Source organism: Vicia villosa, linkage group LG5 (assembly GCF_029867415.1).
Source record: "Vicia villosa cultivar HV-30 ecotype Madison, WI linkage group LG5, Vvil1.0, whole genome shotgun sequence".
In the NCBI taxonomy this organism is placed as follows: Eukaryota; Viridiplantae; Streptophyta; class Magnoliopsida; order Fabales; family Fabaceae; genus Vicia; species Vicia villosa.
In genome coordinates, this window is record NC_081184.1 from 136538210 (window position 1) to 136566042 (window position 27833).

General features: G+C 33.1%; 2 protein-coding genes across 4 annotated transcripts; both read left to right on the forward strand.

Moving 5' to 3' along the window:
- Window positions 1-5072: 5072 nt before the first annotated feature.
- Window positions 5073-8231, forward strand: LOC131602658 (triose phosphate/phosphate translocator, chloroplastic). The gene is made up of 12 exons (XM_058874827.1): window positions 5073-5421; window positions 5510-5584; window positions 5704-5769; window positions 6335-6413; window positions 6557-6677; window positions 6764-6859; window positions 6955-7067; window positions 7166-7243; window positions 7336-7452; window positions 7541-7640; window positions 7762-7862; window positions 7966-8231. The coding sequence occupies exons 1-12, from the start codon at window positions 5177-5179 to the stop codon at window positions 7981-7983; spliced, it is 1209 nt and encodes a 402-aa protein (XP_058730810.1). The 5' UTR covers window positions 5073-5176; the 3' UTR covers window positions 7984-8231.
- A 9691-nt stretch (window positions 8232-17922) lies between these two features.
- LOC131602659 (homeobox-DDT domain protein RLT1-like) lies at window positions 17923-27714 on the forward strand. 3 transcript variants are annotated; one of them, XM_058874830.1, is made up of 18 exons: window positions 17923-18712; window positions 18831-19295; window positions 19483-19562; window positions 20716-21117; window positions 21247-21336; window positions 21449-21613; window positions 21712-21934; window positions 22055-22155; window positions 22462-22548; window positions 22648-22800; window positions 22901-23056; window positions 23307-23516; window positions 23591-24247; window positions 24325-24873; window positions 25063-25683; window positions 25800-25904; window positions 26009-26269; window positions 26535-27714. In XM_058874830.1, the coding sequence occupies exons 1-18, from the start codon at window positions 18532-18534 to the stop codon at window positions 27336-27338; spliced, it is 5310 nt and encodes a 1769-aa protein (XP_058730813.1). In that variant the 5' UTR covers window positions 17923-18531; the 3' UTR covers window positions 27339-27714. The 3 variants fall into 3 exon arrangements, with proteins under 3 accessions (XP_058730813.1, XP_058730811.1, XP_058730812.1); XM_058874828.1 differs by having other exon boundaries at window positions 17925-18712; window positions 26532-27714; XM_058874829.1 differs by having other exon boundaries at window positions 17926-18712; window positions 19486-19562; window positions 26532-27714.
- The last annotated feature ends 119 nt before the right edge of the window (window positions 27715-27833 follow it).

The window sequence follows — 27833 nt, forward strand, 5'->3', positions numbered from 1 at the left end:
TTATTACAATTTAAATAAAAATATATTAATTTTATTAAAATATTATTATTATGTTAAAAAAAAATTCATCTTAAAAATAAATTTTTACATTATTATTAAATTTATTACATTTTAAATAAACTTTTATTTTCACATACATGTATTTTTACTTTTTGAAATTGAATAATTTTTTATTGCAGAAAACTTATTATAATTTAAATAAAAATATATTAATTTTACTAAATTATTATTATATATATTAAAAAAATTAAAATTTTGTCTTATGCCTCGAGATGTGTTGGGTTGGCCTTGGTAACAAATACATAAGCGTATTTTCGGATTTGTCAAGTGGGAATTTGAAAAATAACCACCTTGCATGTTAGTGAAAATTTCGGAAATGAATTTTCGAAAATATCAAGCAGAAAATTTAATAAACCTTGTATGTTTGCTCCACTCATGATCAAAAACACCATTTTTCTTCAATACCTACCAAAACATCATTCGACACTCAATCAGCTTTTCTACTTCAAAACAACATTTCTCAATTTTTTCCACATCAAAAGGAGAAAAAGAAGTTGAAATTTAAGGTAATGTGCATGTATTTCCTTCCTCATTACTTACATTAATCTGATTTTTTCTCTTAAAAAATAAATGTTGCGTCCAGAAAAACATTTCCATATTTTTGTTGAATGTCATCTGAAATTGTATTTTCGGATTAGTTCAAAGTTGAATTTGAATTGTTTTTGAATACTTTTTGTTATGATTGAGCTTAGATATGGTGCACCATGATGTTTTCCCTCTAACCTATTATGTCTACGGATGTCATATCCAAAATTTTGTAAGGAATTAAATAGGGATTTTTTTCTCAGGGACTAATTTGGACTCTCCCTTTTTTCTGAGAGACTAAAATGGATCTTCACTAGCAGTCCAGTCACGATTCAAAAGTAAGAAAAAAAATCGATTTGAAAAAAAATTAGTATAGGGACTAATATGACTCGGTTAAATTTTGTAAGGGATTTAATAGAGATTTTTTTTCTCAGAGACTAATCTGACCTCTACAATTTTTGTGAGGGACTAAAATGGACCTTCACTCTTAAAATATTTTATTTTTTGTTAAGAGTTTGTTTTCCTTTTGTATACATGAGAAAATAAATAAATGATTAAAAATGAGTGAAATATATTTATTTATAATTTTATATTTTATATTTATTTTATGTTATCGTATATTTTGATACTGAATTGACTGATTATTCCATTTTATAAATATATTAATATATTAAATCATTTATTAATATTGTGGTTAATAATGAACCTTTTGTTTATACAATTTGTTTAATATGTAATTCAATAATAATTATATATTGTTGCTTCCACTCATTTTTTAAGAAGGTTGCACGTGTACATTAAAAAAATCTTTATTTTTTGTATTGAAGTTAATTTTGAAAAATTAAAATAAAATAAATAAAAGTCTTGGAATGAAAAAAACGAATGACACATCCAATACAAGTACTAATATGGACTATTACTTTTGTTTTCTATGCTTTTATTTTGATTTCTATATATTTCTTGAGAAATCTCTCCACAATATAGAAATATATGCAACGCATTTGATGTTTTTTTTTAAATATTAACTTCTTTATATAATTCATGCAATAAAATTACATAATGACCTTCTTTCATTTTTATAATAATATATTAATACTTTAGGTTTAGTTTTTCCTTTTTAACTTTACTATTTTGATTTTTTTAATGAAAATATCTACTTCAACAACAATGATCAATTATTCATAACATAATATAATATAATAACTTTAAGAACTTGATCAGTATTATATAAATCTTTGAACCGTGTATTAAAACTAATAAATCTGTGAATTATTGTGATTTTCTTTAATATTAACTATATTGTGGTTCATTGCATTAAGATATTTAAATAATTTTATATTTTTAATTATTTATAAATATTATATGTTTAAAATAAATATTAAAGGGTTAATAGTCATTTACCCCTCTGCCATATAGGCGAGTTTTGATTTACCTCATTTAAAAAAAAAGTTTTGGATTACCCCTATAATTTTTGGGCACCCCTAAGCGTGCAAAAACCAAGGGGTAAATCAAAAAAATATTTTACAGGGGTAATTTTTCCTCTTAGGAGGGGCAAAAGACTTAGAATTTTAAAATTACAGGGGGTAATCAAAAACTTTTTTTTAAAGGAGGTAAATCAAAACCCGCCTATATGGCAGGGGGTAAATGGCTATTAATCCAATATTAAATAATCATAAGCGAAAAAAATTATCTCCTTAATATATTAAAACAAACAAGATTTCCCTCCCAATTTTTCATTAACTTAATCAATATTCCGCCTAAGTGCATTTAATTGTTCAAATTCTTCACTTTTTTGCATACCAAAAACCGTTCATATTATTTTCACAAAAAAAAAAAAGCTGTTCATATTATTAATTGGTCTTTAATTTCATTCAACTCATTATTTTCCCAAATACCACCGCCCTTCACTTGCAAGTTTTCCTTTTTACTCTAACATTTAATTCTTACTGTTCTGGACCGGCCCAATCACCTCAATTCGGCCAATCCAGCCTTCGGCCCAAGACACTCTGGACGCCGCGACAACCTCCTCCGGCCCACTCCGGGAAAACGCTAGATGTAACCGAGCACGATGGAGCCTCGTGCTCGGTAGCAGCCAGCTCACGCATATCGTCTAGATTCGCGCCTTGCAAAGCGGAGCCTATTTCGCTTGGAACAACTCTATAAATAGCCCTCTGACCCCAGAGGACAAGGTAATCTTTTTCTTACCCCCAAAACCTCTCACTTTGTTGTACCTTGTTGATCACATACTTACTTTGGCAACGGAGTGTCTTGCAGGTACAACCATTTTTTCCTCTCTCAACCGCTCCGGATTTCAAGACTTCTTTGTTGCTGGCCATCTGATTTGCTCGGTAAGATCACTTACTTTATCTTTTCTTTTTAATTTTTTATAAATGAATTACCCTTTTATGTCCAATAATACTAATATGCTTATATACATTCTATTAATATTGATATTCATATTTCTATTTATAATTTTATTCAAAAATTTGGTCTAAAAACATATACATTCCATTAATATTGATAGGTCTAAATATAATTACCCTTTTTATATTTTTATATTTATAACATTACTTTTGAAGTTTTAAATAATTTTTTTCTTAAAAAAATTAAACAATTTATATTTTATACTAATAATAGGCGTTTAATATAGACTTATTCCATTGGGGACCCTCATATTTTTAATAAATTTTAATAAAATATTATTTTCATTCTTTATTTTTTATTGTTATAAAATTCATTTTTAATTTAGAAAAAATTTATAGGTCGATATTATTAATTTTATGTTTTGAAATAATTTTTTATTTAGTGTAATTGTCTTGAAATTATTTTCTACCAATTTTATGTAAACGATTTTTAACTACTATTAAAATTAAGAATGGATTAAATACAAATAATTACTAAATCTAAATAAAATTGATAACATTTCCGCATTCATATTTTTCCAGAACCACACATAATATTGGAAATAGTATAAGTGGTAAGAATTTTAAACTTTTTAAACAAATAATTAGAAATTTGATCTATAACTAAGGAACTCATTTTTGTGCGGCTAGAAGCTTTCATTAAAAAATAATAAAAGCTAAATACAACTACTTTTAACTTATACTATCTGATATGTTACTAATTAGTCGCTATATTAGTCGCTATATAAAGAAAAGAACAAAAAGATAAAAATAAATGTGATTTATTTTATTTTGCCCCTCCACGTGTGTCTAATTAGTCGCTATATTTTATTATATTCTCAAATATTTATTATTCACCATTCTTTCAATTTTATAAAAAAATTTATGAATTTTCTTTTCAATATAATAATAAATTATATCATCAATACAAGACAATTTTATAAAAAAATTTATGAATTTTCTTTTCAATATAATAATAAATTATATTATGGAAATTTTTACAATGAATATTCTAATGCTATATTTAATATTTCCATTTCATATTCCAATCTAAATATTTTAATGTTATATTTTCATTCCTAATCCCAATCATCTAATCAAATAAACTTTTAATTCTACTCTCTAATTAAAAATTGATATCATATACTATATTATAAGTATGCAAAAAAGTAAAAATAGATTGTCAGTTTTCTTCTTTCCAAATTCTTTGTTATTGAATATTTTATTATATTTTCAACATAAAAAATACTTAAAGTTAATATTTTGTAATTTTTTATATTTCGTTGTTTATATATTATTTTTTTTAATTTAAAGTATATCATTAAAGTGGGCTTTTAAACATACCATTTGTATTTGAAAAATTTATCTATCACTAATTTAATTAATTGATTTTAAATTTTTTTCTATTTGTTAAATAAATATTTCATTTTTTTTATATTTATATTTTTTTTTATATAAAAAATGTAATTCTATCTATAATTTGTCTGTGCATCGCACGGGTAAAAAGTACTAGTAATATTTTAAAATTAGTTGTTAACTTGCAATTCTTAGTCAAAATCTTAGATTTTAATCTTAGTGGACCAAAATTGTGTTGGTCATACTAAATAGCCCTGGTTAATCCTGATAATTAATCATGTTAAATGAATCATCAAATTGTCAAATTTTCACTTTCCATGTAGTTTTAAAACACTAGCTTTTGGTTCACCAAAAAAAGAACACTAGCTTTTTACGGTCACAAAAAGAAAACAAAGAGAAACTCATCTTTTCGGTGACAAAACGAGTCACTCCGTGACATTACTTAGTGCTAGTACTTAGTACAATAAACAACAAATTCATAGTAGCGGTAGCATAACCCTTAACTTAACTATCATTCACAGAAAAAGAAGGACATTACATCATGATAAGGCACCTTAGATTTTTTAGAAGAAAAAATAGAAGCTCATTCATCCAGTCACCACCAATCACCCATTCCACCTTGGACACAAATCTCCCACAACAGATAAGAGGGTCCCACCTCCCCCATCACAACTCATGTGTACTGCGAAACACTGGATTACACCCCAAACAACGGCTAACGAGAACCACAGGTTACAGGTATCTCAACAAAACAAAAACATCCTAGCAGCAAGCAACATTGTCCATATATCACTCTCTACTTGTTTATCGTCTTTCTCAACATTTTGATCCTCATGGAGTCACGAGTGCTGTCACGCGCCACCACTCTCTCCTCCCTCCCCACTCTCAACAAACTCCATCGGGTTCCTCTCCCCAATGCTTCCCTCCTCCCCGTGAAATCGATCGGATCAGTCTCCGATGGCGGGAACCTCGTCTGGGGAAGACAACTTCGTCCCGAGCTCTGTTCTCCGGTGCTTAAGAAAGGTGCTTCACTCCTCCGTCCTTGTCTCGCCACTGCAGAAGGAAACGACTCCGCCGGGTGAGGTCCGTTTAATCCGTTCTGACTCAGTGAACTCAGTCTCAACACTGTACTCATTAATGTCATATTTCTGTGTCTTTCTTTGCAGTGAAGAGAAGGTAGCTCCGGTTGGATTCTTCAGCCGGTATCCAGCTCTTACTACCGGTTTTTTCTTCTTCACTTGGTAGGTCACACAACAACTTACGACAGTGTCTGTGTTTGTGTTTTTTTCTTGATCGTGTGCGTGTGGCTGTGATCGATCGGTTTGAGCGTTGAAATTACGTTTTTGTCCTTTTGATACAGGTACTTCTTGAATGTTATTTTCAACATCCTCAACAAGAAGATCTATAACTATTTCCCATATCCTTAGTAAGTTACTGTAATTCGTTAGATATTTCAAATTCGGTCTTGTTTGTTGATGTATCATGTATTATCCTAGTATCATCTTTTGTAGATACTACACCCTCCGGTCACATTTATAAGCAAAAAAAATGGTTTTCACGATTATTAAGAAATTCAATTAAGTGTAGTTAACTTTTTAGATTTTGGAGAAAACATTGATTAAATTTACTATAATATCCTCTTTATTAAATTTAATGAAGTATTGGAAAATGAAATATAGGGGTATCTTAGGAATTACAGCATTAAATGATTTAGTAATAATTGATTTTTGCTTATAATAGTGACCAAGAATTAGACCATTTTTTTTGCTTATAATAGTGACCGGAGGGTGTATATAATAAGAATAATTAATTAATAGCGTGTGTACTGTGTAGTGTTATTGAATTTTTAATTTATTTATTTTAAACATATGTTAAACCATAATTCTATAATTAAATTTCTTTGTGCACATGTTAGATTCATAAAATTTATTAAATTCCCTAGTTTCTCGTTACTTGTCATAACTTTTGTTGAATTTGATTGATTTGTGCAGCTTCGTGTCGGTAATTCATTTAGCCGTGGGAGTGGTGTATTGTTTGGTGAGCTGGACCGTGGGCCTTCCTAAGCGCGCTGTAAGCCCAATTCAATATCTCTAGGCCCATAATCCAAATTATTAGTATTTGCTATCTACACCACCACTTTTCTAGATTGACGCTGTTAATCAGTTATGAACTTTTCATGTGATCAATCTTTGCATTGGTTGTTGTTTGTGTAGCCTATTGACGGTAACCTGCTGAAGTTGCTGATTCCTGTAGCTGTGTGTCATGCATTAGGCCATGTCACTAGCAATGTCTCATTTGCAGCAGTTGCTGTTTCTTTCACACATACCGTTAAAGGTTGTTGATTCATGATGTTAAAGGTTGTATTGTATTGTATCCACTTTCTTTTCTGAATGTGATAATGAAACTTGTGTTTTCTTCAGCTCTTGAGCCATTCTTTAATGCTGCTGCCTCACAATTTATACTTGGACAATCAATTCCCATCACTCTATGGCTTTCATTGGCTCCTGTCGTTATCGGTAACGTCTTCTGATCGATCTCGTTCGTTATTTGGAAGATTTTAGCTAGACATTTGCAATTTGTGGTCATTTTATATGTGAATCTATATTTACAGGTGTGTCAATGGCATCATTGACTGAACTCTCATTCAACTGGCTTGGCTTCATAAGTGCTATGATTTCAAACATTTCCTTTACATACAGGAGTATCTATTCAAAGAAAGCCATGGTTAATCATATGCATATATATCTTCTATCACTTCATTACTTACTAATGTTTTTGCATATTAATATATTATTATTATTCTTAAATAACTCTTTCTGCAGACTGATATGGATAGTACCAATATCTATGCATACATTTCAATCATTGCTCTAATTGTCTGCATACCACCGGCCTTAATTGTAAGTGAATTAATCAAATCTTTCTTATTTCCTGTGAAATTTTCTGTTATTTTTGGCATTGTATCCTCAATTATTTTATGATTTGATCTTAGATTGAAGGGCCTACACTGTTGAAGACCGGTTTCAATGATGCAATAGCTCAAGTTGGTTTGGTTAAGTTTGTATCAGATCTCTTCTGGGTTGGTATGTTTTACCATCTCTACAACCAGGTAACTAATTCCTCCTTTTCCATATTGAGAATTTTACTTTTAGTTTAAGCCTCGGTTAACATTTGCTCATTTCAATTTTCATCACCAGGTGGCCACTAACACATTGGAGAGAGTGGCTCCTCTTACTCATGCCGTTGGCAACGTACTCAAACGTGTATTCGTCATTGGATTTTCGATCATTATCTTCGGTAAATATTGTTTTCTTCCATCATATCATTGCACTCTTAAGTTTCACCATGTTTATTTATTTATATTTAGTTTCCAATCGAGAAATCTGACATTTTGATTGGATATAATTGTTTCACACAGGTAACAAGATTTCCACCCAAACTGGCATTGGAACCGGCATTGCAATTGCTGGAGTAGCACTCTACTCTTTCATCAAAGCCAAGATCGAAGAAGAGAAGCGAGTGAGTACTCTTGTTTTCATTTGATTTTTTGTATACTATATATAGAATACCGAAGTAAACAAATACAAATGAAATTATTTACCCTTTTATTTTTCTTGTGCAGCAAGCAAAAGCAGCTTAAGATGTCAACTTGAGGATGTCCTGCACTGTAAATCATCACAAATTTCTTTCTAAATAATTGACTTTGTTTCAGTATTGTACTATCTTTGTGATAGAGCGCATTTCATTTTCGTTCTTTATTTTTCTCAAATCTTTCCCCCTTGTTCATTCAGTAAACAACGACTTGCTGATTTGCAGTCTTCTTTTGATGACTGAAAAATGATGTATCAATTATTGCCATAAATAGCTCTTAAAACTATTATCAAACAATCATGATATGCACTCGGCAACACACACTAATGTAGTCTCTAGCTTTCATATAATATAAGCCTCTTGGTTGGTTGTTGAGTCTCAACATCATCGTCAACTCATGAACTACGCAAAGTATTCAACACCGTAACCATTTTAACTTTAAGCACCATCACACAAGAGCATACTTCTCTTGAGGAACATATGATCTGGCAAAAATTTAAAATCTCATGCAACTTTATAAGTTGTTTTTGAGATGAAATCTATGTATATTTGGTTAGATAGGGAAGTAAGCCCTACATTGAGTAGCAAAGAAAAGCTTAATCTAGTATTTAAGCTATGAGATTTTTCCATTTAATGACTTGGTCTTTTAAGTTGAGCCTTCTTTTATGGGACTTAAGTTATATCAAAATAGTTGGTGTTTTCGTTGACAGTTGAACTATAGATTAAGGTTCATCATCACTACCTATGAATGGATGAGTAAAACTGTCAAAGAAAAAATTGCTAATCACTGTTTTGATTTTAAGTAAGTTTTTGAAAAAATTGCTTGAAAAATTCACTCTTGCTTACACTACGGTTGCCTACTAATACGCACGCACATTCAATACTTGGAAATATTTTTAACGTGCCTTTTTATTTTGAGACCTTCTTAGTACAATATTAAGGAAATAAAGTTGAACATGGTGAAAACAAATTCTCATTAGAAGTGAAGGGAATACGTGTTAAGCTATATACAAAAGAAAGTGACTTGCACCATAAGCTTCTATAAACTATCACATAGTGCTGTCAAAATGGGATAGCCTATATGGACTGACCTACCAGGCTCAAAAAATCATAAGGCTTGGGCCTTATAATTAGAGTCTATATTTTTCAGGGCGTTTTTAGCCCGGTCTTTAAAAAGCCCGCTACCCATTAGGGCTAGCCCATATGAGCCGTGGGTAGCCCATTAAGCCCGCATATTTATAAATTTTTAAAAAAATATTGATATTTATATTATCTTAATTCAAGATTTTTTGTGTCTTTGTTTAATTTGTATCTTTAAGTTACCTATATATTATATTATTTTTACTTGAGGAATTTTTGAAATAAATGTCACTTTCTATACTGTCGTTGTTATAAGATTAATTCAAAAATGATATTTTTCATTGTTAAGAGGACAAAGTCATTGATAATTAAGAAAAATGATAAAAATTTATAGAGTTACAAAGGCTAAATTGAATTGAGACCCACCACAATTAATTAAACTTATAAAGGATAAATTGTCTTGACACACACAATTAATTAGACCTATAAAAGCTAAATTGCATTGAAACACACGATTAATTAGACTTATAAAAGCTAAAAGTTAGACCTACAAAGACCTATAAACAAGATGTCTTTGTATTAATTTCATATTTTATTTATTATTATAATTTTTTTAAAATACGTGTCACTTATAAATATTTTTAAAATACGTGTCACTTATAATTTTTTTTAAATAATTTAAGAAACTATTGTTTCTACATATTTTATTCCATAATCCTGTTTTCTACGCATGAATTTGTTTGGATGTTAGTTGATATTAGCATTACGCATAGTTAACAATCAAATTGTTTTTTATTTAATGATTTTATTTATATTGTCAATTTTTAATATTTTAATTTATTAAATGAAATCTTCCTTTACCCTATCGTATATAAATTTTCTAGAATCAACATATATTTAATAACATTATATAAAATATTTACACAATTACCAAATATGTTATATATATATATATATATATATATATATATATATATATATATATATATATATATATATATATATATATATATATATATATATATATATATATATATATATATATATATATATATATATATGAGAGAGACAAATAATGTTTTTAATAACAAAAGTTCTTATTAGAAGTGAAGGAAATACGTGTTAAGCTATATACAAAAGATGTGACTTGTACCATAAGCTTCTATACCCTACCACATAGAGCTATTAAAATGGGCTAGCCATATGGGCCGGCCTGCCAGGCCCAAAAATCATAGGGCTTGGGCCTTAAAATTAGAGCCCATATTTTTCAGGGCCTTTTTAGTCCAGTCCTAAAAAGCTCGTTACCCATTAGGGCTAGCCCATATGGGCCGTGGATAGCCCATTAGGCCCGCATATTTATAAATTTTAAAAAAATATATTAATATTTATATTATCTTAATCCAAAATAGCACATTGATTTTTCTCATTTTACTAAATTTTATCTCTATTCTATTCAATCTTTCTCTTTTAAATATTATACATACATATAATCAATATTTTTTTCATCGTATTATATTAATTTTTCTCTTATAATAAATATTCAAGTATTATTTTATATAATTTAGACATATATTGTATTTAAAAACACATTATAGTATTTATAAGAGATAATATAGTACTTAAAAATGTATTATGTTTAAAATAACATAATTTTTAATTTTTTTATAATAAATATTATGGAGTTTTTATTTTAATATTTTTAAATAAAAAAGGTCGTTTAGGGCCGTGTAGCCCGAAGTCCACCTAGGGCCGGGCTTGGGTAGTAAATAGCCCAAGGCCTAAAAAGCCCAAGGCCTGCCAGGGCCGGCCCGTTTAGGGCAAGGTAACCCATTTTGAAAGACCGCATTATAATGTATCTTAGAGCTTAAGTAACTAACTCTAACTACTTTAAAACCTACTCTCTAACTTAATTACAAGGTAGTTAGTGATGTATATCACTTGGTATCATGTGCCACATTGTTCTTACTTTCATGCTTCAACATCCCCTCACAAGTTAAAGTTTGGTATATATCTATTATCTTCAACTTGGCTAACACATCATTAAAAGGTTGAGGATGTAATGCCTTTATGAACAAGTCATCAAGTTGGTCCTTTGATTTGACTTGAAGTAGCTTCATAACACACTTTCTTTGTTTCTCTCTTAAAATATGACAATTGATTTCCAAGTGCTTTGTTCTTTTAAGGAAAATAGGATTAGAGGCAATGTGGAGAGCACTTTAACTGTCACAATAGATGACAGGAGTCATAATATATTTTATGTGCAGATCATCCATGAGATATATGAGTCATTGAAGCTCACCTATGTAATAAATCGCTACCAACAAGAATTAACCAAAACTACACTAAGAAACAATTACCTAAATATAAAATAACCTTTAAAAATTAAGATGAGAGAGAGTACATCGGGATGTATAGTAGTTCGACTCTATCGTTCTCACAGGAGCTTACTCCACTCTCCAACGGTTTCCGATTGAAAGTAGTTCTTCCAATATGTTTTGACAAATATTGCACGAGTTCATACAATCACAATATCCATAATAATGCTGAGAAAATAAATCTCCTATCTGGATCTTAGCTTGTATAAATCCTTGATGTCAAACTTTCTGCGAAATCTTTACTCGATTCTCACTTCTTGAATCTTCCAGCTTCACAAATTTGTTCCAAGTCTTCGTATGTGGCAATCCCATTGATCCCACTTATATCTTGAGTGATAAATTGTCTAAAGATTGAGAATAACTTCTACCCTATCTGTAGGATTCCACTACCAAGGTCAACCTGGAGAAAAGAACCTATTTCTTTTCATTGAAACTTGTCACCACCACTCACAACTACCACAATCTTGTAAGCCTCCTAAAAATCTTTACACAATCTTCAAATAAATGTTAGTTCCAAGACAAATCTTCCTTGACAATTAAACATCTTCTCAATCAATATCTAAATTTAAAACACGAGGTTGAAGATGAAAGAAATTCGTTTGCAAGAGGTTTTGAGTTTTCAAAAATGGAAGTTGTTGTTTTCACACTTGGTTATGAGATGACAAAAAGAATATATATGAGCTGAAGATTAAGCACAATAATAGGTGAAAATGGTCGTTAAATTCGAGTCAAGAACATTTGTTGTTTTGAATCAAATAAACAAGTAGAGTGGAATAAGATCAACATAAAAGAAATATCCCATTTCCCGCTATTCTAGTCAAGTTATATATATATATATATATATATATAAGATTTGAGTCATGAAAGGTCATGATCCGAGTCATGTAGAAACCCTAATCCGAATCAAATATGGATAGAGCCAAATAGGAAAAAGTGAAAAATTGTATGATTCGAATCATGTGTGAAGTATGATTCGAATTAAATTGGGCAGAGGCTAACTCGACTTTTATAATTTGAATCGTGTGTAGTTTATGATTTGAGTCACAATGTTGAATGTTTCAAATCAAATGAAAACTGTGATTTGAGTCACAACTAGAAAAAACTTCATAGTTTCCTCTATTTGATTTGATTCGACTCATATATTGTGAATGATTCGAGTCACACATAAGAAATCTTAATTTTTTAAGTTTTTCAAATAGTTTGAGTTTTCACTTCCCACATAACTTGAACCTGCTTCAAATATGATTCTTGTTCCATTAACTTAACCAATTGACTTAGAACATAATGATCATAATCAAATGTAAACACTTTAATCATCGCATATAATCCCTCCCTACGAGGCACCCTAACAACATGCTTGATGATATGACTCTCTTCGGTTACGAACCATGACGGGTGTATAACACTTTCCACCATAACTTGTTTTGGAAAACCCTGACTTGCACTTGGACCTGTGACACAAATTTTAATCATGACCATATTGACAAGGGACCCCGTATACAGAATTCCCCTAGTGGATATCACGTCACCAACACAATGTATGTATGGGTAACTCTAGGCGTTCTCTTCATCTAGAACATCATGGTGCAACATTTTATCTTATTTGCAAACAAGATACTAACTAATACAAGGCAATAATAATCATCTAAATAACACCAAAGAAAAGACAAAGTCTCACTCATTACTCACCAAAGATGACTTGCCTATCTTAGTAGATTCCACTAGAAAACATGTCTTAATAAAACCATTTATTTTGTTTCCTCGGCGCCTCTCCCAAAGGAGTGTTGTTGTCAACGAAGCCCAAATCTTATAAGAAGGCTACCAATTTCCTCTTCATATAATTTTCTTTCTGGAACATCTCATCTAATCTATTAACATCGGACACAATATCCACTAAGAAATGACTATATCACTAGAAATTAGATAATTTATCCAAACATTGATTAGGTAAGTCAAAATATATTTTGCATATGTTAGCATGAGCCACCTTGGTAAAAGGGATTACCTGGTAGTATTGGTCCTTGAAGTTTTTCACACTCTTTGAATAAACCTCAAACGTATTAGTACTCTGTCTAAGAGAGACCAGACTGTAAGAACAAGATTGGTTCTTCATCTGCCTTTAAGTTTTGATGATAACATTACATGATATCTTAGAGAAAAATTTAGTACTCTAACAATTTTTGTGTTGTGTGTAGCTTTCGCTAACATGTTCTAACTCTGATGAAAAGGCGTGTGACATCATTAGGTTTTGAACTCAATACACTTTGACTCTGGAAGAAACCAATGTGTTTACATATTGATTCAAGTTCAAGAATGCTTCTATAACAACAGTTCTGATGAACGTTAGTAATAAAGCTTCTGATCGAGACTCTCATGAAAGAGTTGTTGGGTCTCCTTTAGCTCTGAGATTTCGTTGTCCATGTTCTAAAAATTATGAAGACAAAGTTCTAGAAAAACAAGTTCTGAAGATTCTGAAGACAAAGCTTTTGAAAACAAAGTGCTGAAGTTTTCAAGACAAGGTTCTAAGTGAACAAGTTCTGAAGACTCCGAAGACTTAGGCTCTAAAGAGTTAAAGACCAAGTTCTGGAGTTTTGAAGACAAGGTTCTGAGTGAACAAGTTCTGAAGACTCTAAAGACTTAGGTTCTAAAGATTCGAAAGACCAAGTGCTAAGGACTCTTAAGAGAAGGTTCTGTTTGGACAAATTCTGAAGACTCTGAAGACTTAGGTTTTGGTGACTAAATGTTTTGATCATTCTAAACATGCTTCAACATCTGCTATCAGAAGCCTCTGAAGACTGGAAGATAACAGATCAAATTTGGATTCACGTGAGGAAATAATAATTGGTATCTACTCAGATAGGGTGGCGCTAGGTCTATACTACTGTACAATATTGTCTACCACTCCCTTATTAACCCTTGGAACTATACAGTTGGAATTACATATTCCAATATTACCCTTCAACGAACTTCTCTTCGTCAGCTATAAAAAGAAGACTTAGAAGAAGAATTCAAATGATGTTGTTTCTCTGAACGACCCTAGAGCAATGTTTTAAAACTCGAACCGGTCAACGACCCTGTCAAGCTACTGGGTCACTAGATTATTGGTTGGACCAGTGGATCACTGGTCGGACCATATGACTTCTAATAATATAAAAATATAATTTTATTTTTCTTTGACAACATGATTTTTTCTTCAAAATTTTATTAATTTATAGTATTAATATATCATATAATTAATTTTCTAAAATTTTAAATTTATTATATTATTTTATTGTATGAATAATAATAAATAAGTTTAATGAGAATTGCATTAGAGAGAAATATTGTATTTATATAATATATAACTCTCTTCTTCTTTACCAAATTAAACATCAAAGAGATTCATGGTATGGTTGGTAAAATTACAATCCAAATAGTTTTTAAAGGTTTACAATTCTTTAAAATTGACAAATTTTCATTTTTATAATTTTAGTATTATTTAGTTATTATAAATAATTAACATAATCATAAATATTAATAAAATCATATTTTAAAACAAGCACCGAAAATTTAAGAAAAATGAAAATAGGAGGATCAAAATTGTAATTAAGCTAAAAAAATAAACATAAAGATCATCCCGCTGGTTCAAGAAACTCATCGGTTCATTGGTTTGACCAATGAGTCGACCGGGTCATACCGGTTTTCACCGAGTCAATTGCAACTATGGTCTGATGATCTTACCGAGCCACTCTACCCTCTGGCTCACGGTCTAACCGGCCGAAATAGCCCGATTTTAAAACTATGCTCTGGAGATTACAAAACTAATGTTGAAACGCTGCAAAAATCACTCTGATCGTTTCTTTGTATAATTTTGTAAGCAAGTGAACTTTTATTCGTTAACTTGCATCAAGTGAACTTTTGTTCGATACTTGCTTAACATTTTTGTGTTATTTGATTGTATTTCAAACTTGTGTAATCTGCTTTCTAGAAACAACTCTGTAAACACAAAACTTTTGTATTCAACGAGTGAAGTTGATAGTCCCTTGAGAAACTAGGGCTTTAGTAAGAATTCTCAAAAAGACATTGGCAGTTAGTCTTTGTGGTTTGTAATATTGTGACAGTTAGTCTTTGTTGTGGTTTATAATATTGGTAAGTAGTCTCTATTGTGGTTTTGTAATTAGTTTGGTTATAGTGGATTAAGTCCTTGTTGATAAGGCGAAATCACCTTAGAGGGTGGAGTAGAGTAACTTCGTTAATAATGAATCAGGATAACAATAATTGTGTTATTTATTTTTCTTCTTGTGTTCTTGCATTTTTTACTGGGAAGAAATTGTTTTTAAACTTTGAAACCAAATTCAAACCCCCTTTCTTGTGTTTCACGCACCTTCACAAACCTTGACCACAAGCTGAATCACTAGAACTTTGTTGGGCTTTGAAGAGGTGAAAGAAAAGTGTTAAAGACAACACACCTTTCTTGTATTCATATCAACACTAAAAGACTTTGATATAAGCCCAACTCAATAGGTGGAGTTATGAAGGAACAATTACTAAATGATTTATAACTTACATCTCAAAATTGTTAAAAGGGAAGGGAAACCTATCAAATAACATAAGCACTCATGGAAAGGGATGACACTCATATCATACTTGTTGCAGATCCTCTTACTCCCTTCGGGAGGAAACATTCCCTAGTTCGAGGAGGGACTTACTTCAGAAAATGCATGGTCCAAAGCACTTTCACCAATGAAGGCGTAAATGGAATCCAACATCTCTTAACCATCTCACATGGTAGAGTTATATTCTATCGCCTTCCATACTTTAAGTAGAGAGTTGTCCATGTCAAAAAAGGTTGCCAATACTTAAAAAATGATCGTAAGTAGTAGTACATGGTCGATAATGATGGTTGGTGGGAAGAGATTGACGAAGACCAAGGAAGTTACAGACGCAGTAGAAAAACTCTTAGAGATTCACAGATAACGAAAAAGGGGAACAATGTAACTATAACTTTTTATATACCTTTATAATAAGATGAACAATGCGATCCTTAACATTGAGAATCGTTTATTGCACCATTAATTGTTGAGATATGACTGTGAACTGCTCGAGTGCCCCCAAATGCTCTAAAAATATAAAGAATCATTACCATAAGACGTAGGGACACATGTTAACATATGCACGTAAGACGCTGCTAATCACAAGGCAGATATTTAATGCACCTCTTCCCAATAACATCAGTGTCTCATCAAGACTCTTCTTTTTTCTTCTTCCAGAGGTCGAACCAAAGACGAACCCGATAAAGCCCTTGTTCTATGACGTAAGAACAAGAGCTTAGGAGATAGGGTAAGTGTTTTGGGCCGCTCGTAAGGCCTATAATGAAGACCCAATAATGAAGTGTTAAAGAAGAAGGCACACAAGGCAAACTCTTGCCTTTGCTATGGACACAAGATCACACCCTCCATCACAACTCTCACCGTTAGTTATAATCGAATGACAACCTGCATAAAACGTTGAATCACGTGCAGTCGATTTTAACTACACATACTATATAAAGATCACTTAGCGCCATTTCAGCTACTCTAAAGCTACTTTTCACAAACTCATTGACTTGTGTGCTGGAGTGTTAATCTTGTAGGTTCACTCTCTCTCTCTATTGTACCTAAGGTTAGATCCACTGCGATAGAAGAGTGAATCTCCGCATCTGCATCTGAGTTATATTTCACCACTTCATCATCTATCTCTAATTAACCATGAGTTTAAGTGAGATAAAAAAAAGATATAAATTTTTCTCAATAGTAATCAAGTGAACATTTATATTGGTTTGGTTGTAAAGATACTCCTCTAGTTTTGTATATATATATGAAAAAAATATTACTTCTTAAAGATATTAAATATCTAATGTACATAAACAATATGAAGACCATATACATTATCTATTTCTAAAATCTAATAAATAATTTTTTTCTTAAAAACAGAATTAAATAAATTTCTATAAATATTTGTTTGAGTAAATAGAATTAGATAAATTTCTATAAATATATGTTAATCATTAAATCAATAGCAAAATAAAAAAAACGTAGAGTCCAAATAAATGTTATCCAAATTGCAATATCCAAAGAGGGTTAAAAAGGTAAAAGAAACCATACAAGTGGTTTTTAAGAAAAAGTCAAATATTTTCCCTGCATTAAAAATACTTCCAAAAGAAAACCCCAATTTCTAATGGTGGTCCCAGACAACAAAACATGGCCCACAAAAACATAAACGCAAAACACCGCTGCATACGAACTCAACGAAAATCAACCAAACCAAACCTTCTGAGCCTACAAGCTTTCTAGAACTAACCCCAAGCAGAGTCACCAAATTCATTCCTTTCGCATCTCTCTTCCCTAAAACCAAAAATATCATAAAATCCAAATTTCCCCAATAACCTAAATTTCACACTCTAAAAACCACAAAAAAAAAAAAAATCAAAATCAAAATATACTAATTTATAAAGCAAAAAAATAGAAATAGAAATAGAAATCCCAGACAAGAACATTTTAAAATTTAAAAACATAACATAACATAACCCGAACATAAAGAAAGACACTTATGTTGACAGGAACAACCTACACACACTATCTATTCCACTCACAAATCACACCGTTCGTTCACAAAAAAGAAAATCAAATCTCATTAATATTCGAGAAGATAAAGATAATAATAAAATTTTAAAATGGAAATTAATATGAAAGGTTGTGATGAAACACAAATTATACTAGTCAAGAGCAACTGTTGTGTTGATTTATTATTTTGGATTTTCGATTGGGATTTTCTTTTAATTTATATTTTCCTCTCTTCTTTTATTCTTCCTTGTTCTTTCTTTTTCTTTTCAATTTCTCATTGCACCTTTTTTTTTTCTTCGTTTTTTTTTTAATTATTATTTTTCAATCTCTGAAAGATATTGAAATCTTGTGTTGTTGTTCCGTTGCTTGAGTATCACGGAATTTTGATTTAATAGAGAGAGAAAGAGAGAGAAAATGCTTAAATGTACCAAATTGATTCTTTTTGCCAAACCCTAGTTTTTGGTTTTTCTTCTTTTGAGGGTTCTTGCGATTTCTAGGTTTTGTGAAGAGAGAGAGAGAGAGAGAGAGAGCAAAGTTGCGATCTTTGATTGGTTTGAGTCGATGGAAGGGGACGGTAGTTCGGAGGGAGAGAGTGATCGGAAAAGGGGCGGTGGCAGCGATGATAACGGCAATAACGGTGAAAGCAATAGCAAGATTGCTGTTTCCAATGAAGGTCAGAGCAAGCCTAAGAGGCAGATGAAGACGCCGTTTCAGCTTGAAACCCTTGAGAAAGCTTATGCATGTGAGTTCCTCTTTGTTCTTCAATTTCACAAATTAGGTTTTGGTTTTTTGTGTTTTAAATTTTAATTCTTGAATTTTAAGATTTTTGGTTAATTTTGTGTTGTTTTTGGTTTGATTAGTGGATAATTACCCTTCGGAGCCTGTGAGGATTGAGTTGTCTGAGAAATTGGGGTTGACGGATCGGCAGCTGCAGATGTGGTTCTGCCACAGGAGGTTGAAGGATAAGAAGGAGGCGTCGGCTCCCAAAAAAGAGTCTGTTGCTGCTCCAAAGAAGGTGCCAGTGTCACGTAAGCCAGCAGCCGAGCCTTTGCCGGATTCGCCGGTGGATGACCTTAGGTTAGATTCTGATCATGGTAATGGGTATGGATCAGGGTCGGGTTCAGGTTCGAGTCCGTATGCACGGTTGGAGTCTCTGAATGCAATCCCTGTCAGTGTTGGTTACTATGAGTCCCCACAGGCTGAAATGGAGCTTAGAGCAATTGCTTGTGTGGAGGATCAGTTAGGTGAACCATTGAGGGAAGATGGGCCCATTCTAGGAATAGAGTTCGAGCAATTGCCACCAGATGCATTTGGAGCACCTATAGGTATAAATGATAATGCTTCTTATCTTCAATGATTGTGTTACTGAATACTGCAGTTTTTTGACTCCATTTGTTATTGAAGGAAGTTGCTTGAAAGTTGAAACATTAGTATAATGGTATAAGTTTCTGATCTGTGCACACTACACCATGTTTTGCTACTAACACTTTCGTTATATGTTTTTTGGATCAGCAGTTACAGAACACCAGAAGAGACCTCGTCTTGCCTATGACAGTAAAATATATGGAAGACATGATGTTAAAACAAACAAGGTGGGTTTTCTTTATTCTATATTACAACAGTATAGTATATTTTGGTGAATACAACAAATATTGTATGAACATGCAGGTAGCTATGATGATTGAGTATATGACTACATTCTTTAAGTTTATATGCTTGTCTTTCATGTCAGTTCTCTGTGTATTCCTTTAGTTATTGTGCTGTTTGGGCTTTTTATATTTACCAGCTTTGTAATAGGGATGCACAAACTTCTATATTCAATGTTTTAAAAATTGAGAGTTTATGCAAGATCGGAAGGGGTTTGAAAAAAATAAATATATAGTTATATACACATGCATAATAATGATCACAGATGAATACGACAACCTCTGGATTACAACATTAAACTAAGTTCATAACCATAACAATAAATTCATAAGTAGGGAGGCACTGTTTGGAGCCCCTTAACATGAAAAAACAACAGAAACAAGGAACTTACATAGCACAAGAAACAGAGGAATACACTCAGTGGCAGTTGCAGGAAACATAAGAACTTGCACAACAGCAATGGCGCCTTATTAAAACCGAGAAACACACTCAGTGGCAGCCCGGGAAAAATGGAAGTGTGTTTCCGTAAACAGGGTAGATTGCGCAAGCAAGATGAAACTGACGTTTTTTTTGCATAAACTCGACCCAAATTGGGAAATATTTTGCAGTAATCTGGCTCGCGAATTCTGCGATCATGTCGCAGATTCCATCATTCCCAAAAGCAGCTATGAACTTTACAGCATCACAGCATGTAACCCATTCTGACTATTATTTTTTAATGAATACTCACTTTTATTTCTTAGCCATATTTTATTTAGATGCTAATTTTGTACAAGGAAAATGGAAGAAGGGGATAATGGTGAGTTAGCCTGAGCTTTTGCTGTCAATTACATGTTTAGATTTAGGTGTTCTCTTGGTAAGTTTGTATGTCTATGATGTTTATTTTTTGTTTTATCTTTTGTTGTGAACTGTTGGATAATCTTTCTAAATGCTCTTGACACATTATTCTGTCTGTTTTTTCTTCATTGGTTTGAGGAGCTGAAAACCTGAAGTTGCTCCGTGATTAATTTTTTTGAATGGCTAGTGATGTTAATTTTTAGTTTTTTACTGCTTGGTTTCTCTATTTAAGCTTGACTTGAAATGAAATTTTTATTCCAGGCTATGGCAAGGACTTTTCCTGAATATCAATATTCACCTAACCAGTCCGGCGCTAGATCTGATGCATTTGGACAGTTCAGCCAATCTCATTTACATGTTCCAAAGGAGGGTTCATCTAAAAAGCCTCAGTCTGTGCTTGGTAATGAACGGCCACCTAGAATTCATGGCATCAAGGGTCATTCTTCTCGCGTCTCCCAACAAGACAAGCAAGGGAGTCCCTTCCAATCTCCACCTCGGGACAATGATGTTACCCCTTCACGGGAATTGTACACAAGTACGGGGAAAGTTGGAATAAACTCCCACCTCACTGATAGCCAAACTGTTGGGCTGGAAAATACCTATGCTTCACCTAGTGGACAAATTTTGCAAAACAATGCAATGCATATCGATAGGAAACGAAAGGTATATTTGAGCTATGAGCTATCTGTAGTAGTTAATGTCGTAACAATTTAACATTGTTCAGTCTTCAACTCTTCTTAGTATTTAATGTACTATTTTCAAAGGATGATTTTTATGTTTGACTGTATGTAGGGTGATGATACCAAAATTACAAGGGATGTTGAAGCAAATGATATGAGAATCCGGAAAGAGCTCGAAAAACAAGAAAACCTCAGACGAAAGGTTTTATTGAGATGATTTTAGTTTAGCCTGTTACACATTTTGTGCAGGTATAACAATTTCACATTTGCATTTTTTAAAAACTAATCCCTACTTTTCCCTTCTATTTTTTTAGAATGAGGAGCGAGTAAAAAAAGAAATGGAGAGACAAGATCGTGAAAGAAAAAAGGAAGAAGAGAGATTGATGCGTGAGAGACTGCGTGAAGAGGAAAGAACAAAACGAGAGGAAAAACGTGAAAGTGAACGAAGGGAAAAGTATTTGCAGAGAGAAAATTTAAAAGTAAGTTTTTAAGTTCAAATGGGAAAGCCTTATTTTGGCTAATATTTAGAAAATTGATAATATATATATTCTATTTCCATCTGTTTTATCTTAAAAAGGCTGAGAGAATGAGGCAAAAAGAAGAGCTTCGGAAAGAGAAAGATGAAGAAAGAAGGAAAGCTGCCCTTGAGAAGGCAACTGCCCGTAAAATAGCTAAGGAATCCATGGAACTTATTGAGGATGAACAGCTGGAAATGATGGAGTTAGCTGTCTCAAGCAAGGGGCTTTCCTCTATTGTCCGTCTTGATTTTGATACTTTGCAAAACATTGAGTCATTTAGGGGTGAGATATTTTTTATTTTTTGTAACTTCAAATTAAATCATTTGGTTGTTCAGTATTTATCTAGAGATACTGAAAAGGGGAATGGATCTCTAATACTGAAACCTTATTAATATATTGTAGATTCATTGTGTCTTTTCCCACCTGAGAGTGTAAAGCTAAGAAAACCATTTGCTATCCAACCATGGATCAATTCAGAAGAGAATATTGGCAACCTTCTCATGGTATGTTCTCATCACAACTTTTGCTTTCTTATAACATCATGCACAACAACGTGCAAAATCCTTAAGTTACTTGATGCGGATGTGACTTTCGGTTAATGTTGCATGTGACTTTGGCCTTCTGCTGTCACTAGAAATCTATTCTGCAGTCTAAGTTGAAAAAGTTATTTTTGTGTATGGAGCTTGTTTGTGGGATTAGCAGTTCTGTGGATGCACTGATTTTCTTATCTACATATTGCACTGTCTGTTTATTCTTGAATTGGCTTATTGCATAGTTTGAGGCTTAAAAGCTATTGTGGTCTATTTCAGGTTTGGAGGTTTTTGATTACCTTTGCTGATGTTTTGGAGTTATGGCCTTTTACTCTTGATGAGTTCGTGCAAGCATTTCACGATTATGTCAGTCAGTCTTGCCTTTGCTTGTGATATTGTTTGATCAGTTTAACTATTTTGTGCTCTATATTTGCTCATTCTGGGTGCTCAAATTATTTATCCCAGGATTCAAGATTGTTGGGTGAGATACATGTTTCTCTCCTTAAGGTGATAATGAAAGACATTGAAGATGTTGCAAGGACACCTTCTTCAGGACTAGGAATGAATCAGAATGGTGCTGCTAATTCTGGAGGCGGCCATCCAGAGATTGTGGAAGGGGTAAGTTTATATATTTCTTAAATTACATTTGTCCTTTCTTTAGAGAAATAGTGTTTTTTAAAATGGAATCCAGTCCTATAACTTCCATTTTTTATGATAGGCATATGCTTGGGGCTTTGACATACGGAATTGGCATAGGCACTTAAATCAATTGACATGGCCAGAAATTTTCCGACAGCTAGCATTATCTGCAGGATATGGACCGCAGTTTAAGAAAAGCAGTATTCTGTGTTCACGTGCAAATAATAAAAATGAGGTTCATTTTTCTTTAATTTTCTTTTTAAAATTTCAGTTGCTATATTTTAGTGACTTTAAGAATGAGAAATGTAATTTAGATATATAACTTCAGTTCTTATGAGCTTATATGTTCCGCTGGTACCTTTGAAGCTTGTATTATCAAGTTTTTCTTGGCATGCATTTTAATCGACAATTCACTGTTTATATGGGGGTATTTATATCATTGCCCTGCCCTGTCTAAGTGCGTCACATTCTATATCTAATTACAGGGAAGAAATTGTGAAGATGTCGTTTCTGCACTTCGCAATGGTTCAGCAGCTGTAAATGCCGTGACAAAAATGCAGGAGAGAGGTCTATTAGGTCCTCGGAGATCTAGGCATCGGTTAACTCCTGGAACAGTTAAATTTGCGGCATTTCATGTTCTCTCACTAGAGGATGGTGAGGGATTGAATGTAATAGAGCTTGCCGAAAAAATTCAGGTGAGTTTCATATCTCATATTAGAAGCTCTTTATTGTCAAGTCTGTTCTTAACTTGTGTCTATCTACCGATCAGAAATCTGGTCTTCGGGACCTGACGACCAGCAAGACCCCCGAGGCATCAATTTCTGTTGCTTTGACCAGAGATGCCAAGCTTTTTGAAAGAGTAGCCCCATCAACTTATTGTGTACGTGCTGCATTTAGGAAGGATCCTGCTGATGCTGAGTCCATTCTTTCTGAAGCAAGAAAGAAAATTCAGATATTTGAAAATGGGTTTCTAGCTGAAGAAGATGCTGATGATGTGGAAAGAGAAGAGTCAGAAAGTGAAGTTGACGAGGATCCTGAAGTTGATGATTTGGTTAATCCTTCAAGTGTTAACAAAACATCTGAACTGTTCAATGATTTCTCATCAAATGGAAAAGAAATTCAAGGTCATGATGGAAAACTTAAAGAGGAGTTCGATAAGGATCTACCTTGTTTTCCTGACAATGGCTCCAAGAATGCTGATTATCCAAGTGCTGTTTCTGGACAACCTGTTGCTTGTGAAAATCTAAGTGCCAGAAATCTAGGCGAAGATAATATGGAAATTGATGAAAGTAAGTCTGGAGAGTCATGGATTCAAGGGCTTACTGAAGGAGAATATTCTGATCTCAGTGTAGAGGAGCGATTAAATGCTCTTGTTGTATTGGTTGGTGTGGCAAATGAAGGCAATTCAATCCGTGTTGTTCTTGAGGTAAACTTTATTCCATAAATATATTCTCAACTTGATTTTTGTATTTGTTTATCAAATTGACATGAAGAGTTGTTTAGGATCGTTTGGAAGCAGCAAATGCTCTGAAGAAGCAAATGTTGGCAGAGGCACATATTGATAAAACTCGCGTGAAAGATGATAATGTCAACAAATCAGATTTTCCTTCTATCAATGGTATCAAGGTTGAAACACAGATTGCATCTGCTGCTGTGGAGAGCAATCAAAGCCCATTGCTTGATATTAATATTTGCAATAATAATAATAATGATGAGGATTCTCCTAGCAAAGCAGAAAATAAAAGGCTAGCTCTTGTTGGACAAAGCCTCTCTGAAAAGCTCTCATCAGGTCAAGATCTCTGCATAGGTCCTGATAATGCTCAGACTATGTTATCTGCACAATATTCAAAACGGTCACGATCTCAGTTAAAGTCTTACATTTCCCACATAGCAGAGGAGATGTACATCTATAGATCCTTACCCCTCGGGCAAGACCGCAGACATAATCGATATTGGCAGTTTGTTGCATCTGCTTCTTGTAATGATCCTGGCTCGGGCAGGATCTTTGTTGAATATCATGATGGCAAATGGAGGCTTATTGATTCCGAAGAGGTAAACTATTCATTTGTCTTGTAGTATTTTTTTGATAGATTTTTCTTTCTCAATAAGCTGTTCCATGTTTCGCCGATCATTTCATGTCTATGATATATATCATAATTCATTCCAGGGTTGTGAATTTAAATATTTTTTTGGCTTTGTTGTAGTAGTTCTAATATGATATTTTTAACTAATTGTATGCAGGCCTTTGACACGCTTCTGAATTCATTGGATTCACGTGGGATCAGGGAATCACATTTGCGTCTGATGTTGCTAAAGATTGAGAATACATTTAAGGAAAATGTTCAAAAGAATGCAAAATGTGCCAAAATTGGAAACACAAACGAAATACGTGTTAAAAATGAAGCTGATGAAACAGATTCCAGTCCTGATCATCATACTAGTTCTGACAGTCCTAGCAGTACTATCTGTGGCTTGAGCTCTGATACTTCAGAAACATCGTCATCCTTCAGAATTGAACTTGGAAAAAGTGAGAGCGACAAGAAAGCTGCCTTGAGAAGGTATCAAGATTTCCAAAAATGGATGTGGAAAGAATGCTATAACCCATCAATATTATGTGCAACGAAATATGGAAAGAAGAGATGCAAACCTCAGGTTGACATATGTGATATCTGTCTCAACCTTTATTGCTTGGAAGACTCGCATTGCAGTCATTGCCACCTTACTTTTCCGTCAAATGATGGATTTAGTGTTTCTAAACATGCAATTCAATGTGGAGACAAGTTACCCAAAGATATTTGTATTCCAGAATCTCCTCTTCCATTGCGAACAAGGTTGCTCAAGGCTCTGCTGGCTTTTATTGAGGTGAGTTGATAATATACTTTGATGCTTCACTTTTTACGTTGATTGTTTTTGCTTTTCCACTGAATTTCAATACTGGTTTTTTGAGGGATATATTATATTGACATTCTAATTTATAGGTATCTGTTCCACCTGAAGCATTTCAGTCAATTTGGACCGAGGATATTAGGAGGTTTTGGGGTGTGAAGTTGAGCAGATCATCTTCTGCTGAGGAACTTCTACAGGTTAGCCATTTCATTGAGAAAGTTATATTCGATATCTCTGCAACATTTTAAAGACTGAGAATCAGTTATTAAGACATTTTAAAATCTAACAATCCATATTGCAGATATTGACTCTATTTGAGAGAGCACTAAATCGAGACTTTTTATCATCACCTTTTGCTACAACTGGGGATTTGTTGGGGATGAACACTATGTCGGAGAGTGCCGCACTTACTTCTATGGATCTCAAATCAGTTACTGTTCTTCCATGGGTTCCACGGACCACTTCAGCTGTGTCTCTCAGACTTTTTGAGTTTGATACATCAATCACCTATGTAAAGCTTGAGAAACCTGATCCCTATCAGGAAAGAGAAGCTAGATACATAGTGAGTATTCTGTTTTTTTTTTAATAGACTGCTTTTGCTTTAAAACTTTTGCGCGATGTGGTTGATTGGTTGGTAAGTAATCCCATGAAAGATTGTGATTAATTTGTCTCCATGAAAGATTTTGTGATGAATTTGTCTGGAACATTTATTGATCAGATTGGATTTCAAATTTTGGAGACAGGTTATGACTGTTTTGCTGGAAAATGACGAGCCATTCTAATTAACCAACATCAGTCATCTAACTTGTTTTTCTTTCTTGCAGAAGCTTCCTTCAAGATATGCCGGTGTTAAATCTACTAAAGCGGTTGAACCATCATATATGGACTGTGATGAATTCATGAAAGTGAAGTCTGCCCCTATGAAAATTGTGCGAAGCAGCAGAAAACGGGCACGAGGGAATCATGACAAAGGAAGGGCTAAAAACCTGTCTAAAAGAACAAATGATTCCAAAAGAGACAACGGTCTCCTCAATTTTGAGGTCACTGAGAATCTAAGTCAAAGATTAAAACAGCAGGGACAAGGATCACAAGGGCACACAGGTGGACGTGGCCGCCGGACAGTTAGGAAAAGGAGAGAGGAGAATAGGGTTGATGATTTGTTGCTTAGCGATAGGGCTGCCATTACTAGCTCCAATTTTAGTAGAGAACCATCAAGAATCATGGACGAGGACTGGAGTGATGAGAAGCCAAGTCCCATCCCGAGGGAAGCTGCTGACATGAGTAGCAGCAGTGAAGAGGATGAATATGATGACAACACCCAGCCAATGGAATCTGATGACAATGTCGAAGCAGTTGAGTATGGTCAAGGAAACTGGGAGATAGGTTTTAATGGTACCCCCAACAGATGGAATAGGAATTTGGTTGGAATGAGTGATGAAGAACAACACTTGGAGGCTTCTGAAGATGACAATGACAATGGCATTGAAGGGAATGGAGAGGAGGAGGAGGAGGAGGAGGAAGAGGAGGATGGTTCTGAAGCAGATGTTATTATGAGTGATGATGGTATGGCAAATAGAGTTGTAAATGAAGAAAGCTCAGACTCGAGTGACTCGGAAGATTATTCTGATTAGAACATTACTACTTTTGATTTGATCAGCTAGAAAGGGTTGCATTTCATGGCTGCGTTACTTTTTTGACATTGCAGCTTTATATAAGGAAAGGTACTTGTGCAGTTGTGCTCCAGATCATGTCATGGCTGGCTACAAAGGTTTTATAGGTTAATAGAATTATAGTGTATATTATCCCATATTCTTGTACTTTTAGGCATTTTCACTGAGAGCTAAGCCTGTATTTACATTCTCTTGTATACAATTGTCTCTATAGTTCGACTCTTCATATAAATTTATCAATCCTGAAAAGCTAGTAAGTTTACAAGGTTGTACTTGTAGTGGAGAAAATAATTGTATTTCTTGCCTCTTTAAATAAAAATAAGAAATAAACTGATAATACCTTGCAGCAAAGTCATTATATCTCGATGTTTATTTGTACTCTTGCTTAAAAAAGGAAAATGTGAATGCTGTCAACTTGAGAAGTCTCCAAGTTTCAATATGCATCTTCAATCATAT